The sequence below is a fragment of the Perca flavescens genome, chromosome 19, assembly GCF_004354835.1.
Source record: "Perca flavescens isolate YP-PL-M2 chromosome 19, PFLA_1.0, whole genome shotgun sequence".
In the NCBI taxonomy this organism is placed as follows: domain Eukaryota; kingdom Metazoa; phylum Chordata; class Actinopteri; order Perciformes; family Percidae; genus Perca; species Perca flavescens.
Genome location: NC_041349.1, coordinates 7,487,303 through 7,496,907, shown reverse-complemented (window position 1 = coordinate 7,496,907; position 9,605 = coordinate 7,487,303). Strand labels below are relative to the sequence as shown.

At 41.2% G+C, this 9,605-nt stretch overlaps 1 protein-coding gene across 1 annotated transcript; it reads right to left on the bottom strand.

Moving 5' to 3' along the window:
* On the bottom strand, positions 1–5,480 carry LOC114546178 (fibrinogen alpha chain). Its single transcript, XM_028564866.1, has 4 exons — positions 5,386–5,480; positions 2,342–2,499; positions 2,102–2,247; positions 1–1,029 (listed from the first exon to the last, which is right to left on the bottom strand). The coding sequence occupies exons 1-4, from the start codon at positions 5,478–5,480 to the stop codon at positions 721–723; spliced, it is 708 nt and encodes a 235-aa protein (XP_028420667.1). The 3' UTR covers positions 1–720.
* Positions 5,481–9,605: the final 4,125 nt, after the last annotated feature.

Genomic DNA, 9,605 nt, shown 5'->3' with positions numbered 1-9,605 from the left:
AAACTCAAGTGAAGATAATGACCTCTTCTGAAGAATCCGTCATGTTTTTTGAATCCTCCGTGGCTACTAGCAACTGTGTGCACGATTACGAAAGCCTTGTATCATGTGGACGCGTCAACAGTTTTGTTATCATTACTATAAGAATTCTTCATGGGGGCGGCAGAAACTACGCACTACAGCTTTAATATCGTCACCTTCCTAAAATAATGGCCTGTGTCATTTTTTGACAAAAAATATTTTTTTGCCTCATGGTGCTGGCCACCTCTGCTAAAATTGCCTAGATCTTCAGATGAATAGGTCATTTGATTCTACTCCTTTAGTATAATGGCCTATGTCAAGCGTGTGACTTAGGCCATTCAGTTTTTTGTGTTTTCTGAAAAACCTGAAAAAATGACTTAGGCCATTAGGAAGGTGACGATATGTAATCCTTTGTGATACACATAGAGTCAAAATAAAATGAACTTAAATGAAATGCTCAATTAGATTTTTGGAAGAACATAGTTTAGATATAATCGATAGAAGAACACTGGACAAAGTGACTTTTAACATTTACCAACAGTAAGTGTGCACAGAGAAAGCATGGTGTTACACAAAATCAATAATCCAAACAGCGATTGTGTTTATTTGAATAGACACCTTTCAATCCCAAGTTACAAAGTGCCGTTGAAAAGGAAAAGAAACACCCATCCTTTACTTCCATTGTCAAGTGTCAAACCTGTCTCAGTCCAGCTCTGCGGGATCCCGAGCCTCCAGAATGACCCGGTTCGCTCCGAGGTCCTCGAACTGGGTCAACAGTTCTCTCCAGGCGGTTGGGATGCTCTTACACTCTGCGGACCGTGCCGGGCTCACGTCTACAGGCTGCAGCTTGATACGCGGGATGTGTTCCGGAGGCGAGCCGGCCTTCCTTCTCTGGTTGAGAGCCCGGTCCATCTCGTCCATGTCCGTTTGATAGCCAAGACGATCGACGCTGAACGGTAACACCGCCCGGCAGGACCCGTAGCAGCCTCGCAGCTTCATGTCAACGTCCACCTGGTGTCGTAAATCAACGCTCATTATATTATTCCCCTTTAAAGTGTATGTGGTGGACTTTTATACTATTATAATAAGGGATATACAGCCAAGTCCCCCAATCTAAATCTGAACATTTCATCCAATGCACACTAATAACTTTTTCGTGGCTGAGTACAAATGCCATTCTGACGTTTGTACTAAGCCACGAAAAAGTTTGAATATTTCGTAAAAATTTCAATGGGATTTGAAAGTTGAATAATTCCCAGAACGTGCAACAGTTGTGGAACATTGTAAAGTTTGAATGGAGTTTCTACGTGAATGTATGAGGCTTCATTTACATCGCTACGTTTTGGTTTTTTAAGCGGAGTTTTGAGCCAAAAGCGATCTCCGTGAACACAGGTGTTTTTAGCTCCAGTAAAAGAACTAATCTCCGTCTAAACTTACACGCCTAAACCAAAATATCTTATCTACATTCTGGTATACTGGGCATAAACAGGAGGCATTGTGTATACTCTGCCCGCTGCTGGTAGTTGCCATGGTAAAGTTAGTAGCTTAGTCTCAGAAAATGAGACGTCGTGACTGATAAGACCCAATCATGCGGCGAAACCTTGGCGTCAGCGTTGCCGAAGGTCTCCATTCGTGGCCGTTGAGACTGCAACACAACCCCGCAGATTAGCAACCAAAACGGGACAGAAGTGTTTCCAAATGTCTCTGGTTTAGGGAGGAAACGCCAGAGCAGGGGGGAATGAGAGGAGGAAACGCCAGAGCAGGGGGAATGAGAGGAGGAAACGCCAGAGCAGGGGGGAATGAGAGGAGGAAACGCCAGAGCAGGGGGGAATGAGAGGAGGAAACGCCAGAGCAGGGGGGAATGAGGGGGGAAAACACCAGAGCAGGGGGAATGAGATGGGGAAACCAAAATGTAGCAATGTAAATGTAGCCTGAATGAGTAGATAGCAGTTGAAAATATCTGAATTTGTCAAATTTGAACATTCCGTCCATTCAGTTGAATGGGCAGAATGTCCCAAAAAATGTCAAATGATGTGATACCACACAAAGGGGTCTGATCTAGTTGAATGTTCATAAAGCTCACCTCTGTTCGATACAAGTCCTCCATTTGTTTCCGGACGATGCCGTGTAGCTCCACGAGTTTCCGGGACAGCCGGGACGACCGTTTCCGTAGCGACGTGAGGTTCCCGGCCAATCCCTGGGCGCGTTCCACGAACGTCCGCTCCGACGCTGGAGACGAATGCTGTGGTTAATCAGCCAGCGTTACTTCAACCAAACCAGTCTTTATTTTGGTCCCGGACACCAAAAAACAGACCCGTCTTACCGAGCACGTTGGCGATGACTCGCCAGTTGTAGCCGTAGACGCGCGTCATCGTCGCCATGGACTTCTCCGCCGCGTCTTCGTACACCTTCGCCGTTGTACACACCTTCCTCAGTTTCCTCTCTGCCTTGCTCTCCATCTGCGAGATCAATCCCTGCAGTCTGCAGCCAGACGGGCATTTAGAAACCTTTGGAGGGGAGCACAAGTTTAATAATGTATCGGATACCCTTTTCCACCAAAGAGTGTATATGCAGGGGTTTTAAACGTGGGAATACCCGCTAAATAAAACTGAAGATGACTTATCTCCCATTGCCAGTAGACGAGTACACCGTTCTGTTTTATATCTGTTGTGTCACCTCGGGAAAACAGGGTTAATAAACCATAGAAAGCAGCATGGAGGCCAGTGAAAATGTTACGGTGGTTACTTCTTTTTCATATCTTAAAGGACAATTCCGGCGCAAAATGAACCTAGGGGGTCAATAACACATGGGTATTAAAAAGACAGTACCGTTCACGTTTGCAGGCAGGCGCCATCTTGGGAAAACAGTCACAACCAGTTGAACCATGAATGCCGTGGTTGAGCTATGCTACTGGTTACAAGTCGTTCGCCGTTCGACTGGTCATGACTGTTTTCCCAAGATGGCGCCTGGCTGTATAGTGAACGGTAGTGTCTTTATAAACTATCTATTTAATAAACTGTCTGTACACTTACAAAGTTCTCAATGCTTCGGTTTACATGTAGGGACCCTCATTATGCTACCGTGGATGTGTGGTGCTATTTTTAGCCTTGTTAGTGGTGTAGAAATAGCGATTTCTTTTTACTTTTGTGTGTGTCACAACTAGTGTTATAAGCTAATTAGCGGTTTGCCCTAAAATTGGTCACATTCGATTATCATAAAAACATATCCCAGAGAACGGTCGACTCTGTACCCATGTGTTATTAACCCCTAGGTTCTTTTTGTGCAGGAATTGTCCTTTAAGAGCTGCAAAGATGAATCGATTATTTGCCAACTATTTAAATAATCTGCAACTACTTTGATAATCGATTAATCGGTTTGAGTCTTTCTTTTAAATGAAAAAAACAGTAAAACTTCTCTGATTGCAGCTTGTTAAATGTGAATATTTAGTGTTCAGTCTAGATTCTTCTCTCCTCTGGAACAGTAAACTGAATATCTTTGAGTTGTGGACAAAACAAGACATTTCTGGACGTCGTCTTGGGCTTTTTGGGAAACATTTTGATCCACATTTTTCAAAATGTTTTGACGTTTTAGAGACCAAACAACACATCCATTCATCCCAAAAATAATCCACACATTAATCGACATTGAAAATAATCGTTAGTTGCAGATAGGGTTGGGTATTGTTTGGATTTTTACGATTCCGATGCCGGACCAGTACTTGTAAAACGATTCCGATTACTAAACCGATTCTTGAAAAACTGAAAAATAATCAAAATTTGTGCCTGAGATGACAAAGAGTCTAAGAAGTAACCGACGGAGGCAACAAGCGTCATTGGCATTGTGCCGAAAAAAGGGGCAAAAAAGTGATCGTGTGCACCCCTGGTGTTATGTTTCCATCACTGCCGATAAACTTCATTTGTCCAGAAATAAATGCCAATTGAAACCTTTCCCCCATTTTTGTCCAATAGGAAAAGGGCTTGAGTTTACTCATGGTTTGGAGACCAATATCTGGATTTCTACAAAATGTCTGGCATAAGTTAGAAGTCGGATCTCAGTTTTAGAAAAGCACTATAGCAATAAAATAAGGAACAGGAAGACTGAAAATACATTTTCTTTTCTTTTGTCTTTTGGACTTTTTAGTAGGGCTGCACAAGATATCGTTTTTAAATCCTCATAGCGCATATCAACTGGCACAGTAAATACATAACGAACGGCAATCGGAGATTTTTGGTGTTAGTTGAAAGAAAATATCAGTACAAAAACTACCTTTCATTGTCAATTTAATGTTCAATTTGTTCAACAAGACAATGTTGAAAATGATTTTTCTTTTGTTTGTGTGAAATTCAACAAGCAATTTGTTGTAATTTTAGCAGAATACTAAAAGCAGCAGAAAGGCAGAACTGAGTACAGTTTAAGATCTGTTTATCGCAAGTAATATCGTTATTGCGATATTCAATATCACTGCATATATGTACTGTATATCATCGCATTATGGCATATCTCATATCACTTTTTAGACACTTATCTTGAACTAAAATATCCAGATTGCAGACGCAAAGTGACGTTTGCTTCTCACAGTCAGAGGGAATTGATTTATGTATCTATCTTTATCTAAGAACGTGTTTAGGAGCATGGGTAGAAAACACTAGCCTCGCAGATAAGTCTGGCATCTTGAGATAGAGAAAATTTGGAGCCGTTCGCCAAATGGCCGACCAATCAGCATTGGTTTTGAGGCGGGCTTAGGTGTGACGCAACGAGAAGCGACTGTTCAGTCTAAACAACGTGGCGGCAGCTTCCACGGATGAGATGAGCGTAGCTATCGCGCAAGTTTTATCCGAATTAGAAAGTATTCCTTCATTGAAAGAAGAGCAAAAAAATGTCACCGGAGGCTTTTCTTGGAGGAAAAAATGTTTTTGCTCTTCTCCCGACTGGTTTCGTCAAGAGTTTGATCTGATTGGTTGATTTGGCCCATCTATCACCAACTACAGGTGGTGATAGACAGATGGTTTATCCAATCAGCTAACCAGGATTTTCACCCCTTCCCAAAAGTTCTCCAACGGAAAGTTCCCAGATGGATATGCCGAGCAAATGAGAAACAATCCATCTGGCGGAATCAGGTTAATAAAACACTGAATCACAAGAAAAATATTGTTGCAAATGTCTGTAACTGCACTTAAGGAAACATTGTGTTCAGCTTTCAGTTATTGTTTCATTTCATGTTTTTTTGGTGTTCTTTATTTGTTAGCAGAGCAACTTAACACCCTGTCGTAGCTTAAAAAAGCTCCCCTCACATCTCCTGAAATTCCCTTACCTTTACGAGAAAACAGAGTTATGACTAAATGATTGTGTGTGATACTGATTTCTCACCCAGTCATCGTCCGAACACAGAGCAGCGGCGTCTGGTGTCGCTCGACAGCGTTCATTCCTGAATGGTGGAGTGTGACTGGATGGCTGTCGGCCATCTTGATTCTGCCGCTTCAGTCTCGTACAAACTGCACAAAAACAAAACAAAAAAAAACAGCACTGTGGTCAGTTCACCTTTAGTCTCGTAATGCCAGACCTTTGGCTAGTCCACGCAGCATTCCGGGGATGGGAGAAAAATGTGCTCTGGTTTAGTGGCATTTCTTTAAACCAATGACAATCGTCTTGGGCGGCCGGACAGAGCCACGGTGCCGCTGCAAAATAGCTTCGGGAAGGAACTTGTTTTGGTGGAACATGTGTACGTTCAAAAGCTGTTTTAGTCGTGCAACAGAAAACTCAGATTGGACAGATAGTCTAGCTAGCTGTCTGGATTTACACTGCAGAGATCTGAGGAGCAGTTAACCACAGTCCTCACAAATCCACCGGAGGTTAGAACGCCAACACAAAGAAAGAGGAAGGTGACGGACATCCGGCGGAATTTCTGGCGGCACCGGAAGTGGAACATCGCTGATAAAGACTAGTTTGTCTTCAACTGAGCTCTAAACCAAACATGACGCTGCATGGATAAAGTGGCATGTTGTAAGAGAGTTTTGGAGAGGAGGACAAAGATCTCATGGCAATGTTTTATAGCTTTAAAAAACACAAACACTTCAAACCATTTTGATTTAACAAACTGAAATGAAGATCCAACATGAATGCACATTTTACGTTCCGGGGCTAAAGATTCACAGACTCCCAAACTGCTTTAAATGATTTGTTCTCATTAAAATGGGATGAATATTTCTTCTGCTGGTTATTTGTCTATTTTATTTTTATGGCTCTTTTCCCCACAGGTACAGTCCCTGTAATTTGAATTACATCCGCTAAATCAGTAATAAACAAAAACGTCAGATGGAACTAAACCTGACACTTTATAAGTCGACTAATTTGACACAATGTTCTAACTTTCGGCAATTTTAGTTGCTTACGTTTCAATTTGGGTTCTAATCTGCGCTATGAAATGACCAACTCCTCCTCTGGGGACTACCAACGTTAAACTTCACAATCGCACTCCTGCTCTCCCTCTGACAGATCAGATAGAGACTCAGCCAAAGGCGGGAGTCTGGAACAACCTCCACCGATTGGCCAACAACTACGTTTCTATTAATGGTAATAGATACAATGTCATAGTAGGAAAAGCAAAGGTGTATTCAAAACCATTAATGAAAGCTGCATTCCACTTAGGAAAGGCCCTGGTAATGTGCATGCTGACTCACTGAAAGAGCTTATTGGCACACTTAAGGTTATCAATTTCAGCTGTGCTTTTCCTACTATGACAAGTCAAAATGTCTGTTGTGAAAAAGGTCCATTGTTTGTCCTCTGTTACCAACAGACAAGTTCACAAACTCTCTCTTAACCACTTTTTTTCAATGCGTTTGTTTTTGCTTTTTCCAACGTTTGAAATTGTAAAATTTTTCTTCTTTACATTTTCACCGCTTATTTCTACATCCCATATTTTCTGATATACAACAAAAATTGAAAACTGGTCAATTTGACCCTAAGTCAACAAAAGGGTTAAGCTCTAAAATAGATTTTTTTTAATAATTTTTAGGGGGTCTGAGATGAAACTTAGGCCTGAGCCACCCTAAAAAGGATCTAAAATCACCCATGGTGCCTACAGAACAAGGCTGGTTTACCCACCGGACCCTCTGGGGTCCTGGTTTACTGTGTAGCAATGAGTTTGTGGGTATTTGATGGAATTGCCATTGTAAAGTGGAGAAGGGATGAGGAAGGTATTTTTTTTTTAGGGTTCTTTGTAGGGCTGAAGACCTTTCTTTTTAACAGTGCCTTTTCTTAATTTCAATTTTAAATTTAATTTTTTTATTCATTCATTTTTTATAACATTCATTCGTTTCTTCATCTGTTACCAATTTGTATGATATTTTGTCTTTATGTCTCGTGTAAAGCACTTTGAATCGCATTGCTGCTGAATTGTGCTATGCAAAAAAAATAGCCTTGCCTTGCCTTTGTATGTAGATGTGGGGAGCTTAAAACACACATACACGCACACACACACACACACTTTACTTACAACTACATCTGGCTTCACTTTTTGAAAGCTAAGCAGAGTACACAGGTATCATCATGGTTAATAATCTCCGCGGCTACCACATTGGGGGCCCGAATCCCAATACTGTCGATAACGGCAACTATTTAAAGGGGGGCGAGCTTCAACCTGTGACGCACCAGTTGTTAAATAGTGCGCATTAGAACAAAATTATAAACTGAAATGCTGCTAAAAGTAGTCTGCATTTAGCTCGGTGCGCGATGGGAGTTTAAACAGGATGCATGTAGGTACATAGAGGGGTCAATAAACTCCCTTTTGCCCCGAGGCCCCTCCTGTGGGCTCAGAGTTCTCCATAATGTGTCTCACATTTATTACGAAACTCAAACATTGAGCCAGACAACAGTATAGCTGCAGTTCAATAAATGTCATTTCTTGCTTCATCAACACAGATACACACATCCTCCAACACACACACACAAACGCATTACGCCAAATCTACGGACAAATATGTTGAAATGTGACATTTACTGGTAATGTAATGTAATGCTTGCAGCATTTATATGAGTCTATTATTCCATGTTACACATTCGGTGAATTCAGACACGTTCAAGTTGTGTTACGTGTATTTTTTTCTTTAGCGATTAACAATTTGTATAACATACCAAACATACAATTTGCGACATGCATTTGTTTAAAAGTGAAGTGACCTGGTGGCTGCTGATCATAAAATGTTGCTTTCCAAAATACGGTTTTATAAATATGATACATTATAGGCAAGAACAGTCACTGTGAAACACATTTAACTGCCTGAAATGATTAAAAAAATCCCCTTGTAAGTAATGTCCTAGATGCTAGATGCTATTTTTGAACATTGGTTAAGGTGGACATTCAGTAACAACATGACGCAAATGTCCAGCGATAAAGGCCCCAGAAGATGTACTGTATGTGAAGGGTCAAACTTGTCAGCTTGGCAGATGTGTTTGATGTGTGGGGTTTTTTTTCATGGTCAAATTCCATGATTTTAAAAGCTGAATATGTCAACTGAAAAGTTTATTTATATGGCACCAGATAAGTGGCTCACAATGAAAAATAAATCTCACTTTCATATTAAAGTGCTCGTTTTTGTTCATCGGTGCCACAAAAAAAGCCACGTTATATTTTTAGCAATGTTTTAAAAACATGAAAACATGAACACCTATGGGCACCCGGATTGCTCAGTTGGTAGAGCGGGCGCCCATATATAGAGGTTTAGTCCTTGACGTCGCGGGCCCGGGTTCGATTCCAACCTGCGGCCCTTGTGTGTGCTGTCATTCCCCCTCTCTCTCTCTCCCCTTTAATGTCTTCAGCTGTCCTGTCAATAAAGGCCTAAAAATGCCCCAAAAATAATCTTAAACAACATGAAAACCTTCAAAGAGGGTGGTGGGGGGGTATTTATGTTTATAGATGCTTTACATTAGATATGATCTATTAGATCATAGTAAGAACTAATAATAAAATGTGCAGACCTGTACATTAGATTTGTAGGAAAGTGTCTTAATTTGCAACTGACTTTTTTTTTAAAATATTTTTGTCTTTTTTTTGTCTTGTAATAATAAAATATTTCTTTCATTGGTATTCTGGAGAGATTTTAAACATTTTAATGACTTGTTCTAATTATTATAAGCTGTATTTATTATTTAGAGGGTCTATTTGAGCTATCACACTGTGAATGTTATTTATTGCGTACGCTGCTTGGTTCCTTCATGTCTTAACATGTTTGAATGACAAACTTACCTGAAGATTATTTTTTGGGCACTTTAGGACATTATTTTTACAGCACAGCTGAAGACATGAAAGAGCAGAGAGAGGGGGATGACATGCAGCAAAGGGCCGCAGGTCGGAGTCGAACACGCGGCCGCTGCGTCGAGGAGCACACCTCTACACGTGGGCGCGCGCTCTACCGGGTGAGCCAACCCAGGCCCTGAAATGAACTGTGATTTTGACATTTAAAAACAAAATGGCAGAAACACACAGCGGGTGAAGTGAACATTGGATCTTTATTGATTGAGCAGAGTTCAGGCATCACTGCGTACAGGTTAGTTAAACAAGTCAATGACATCTGACCCTAAGTGCTGACACA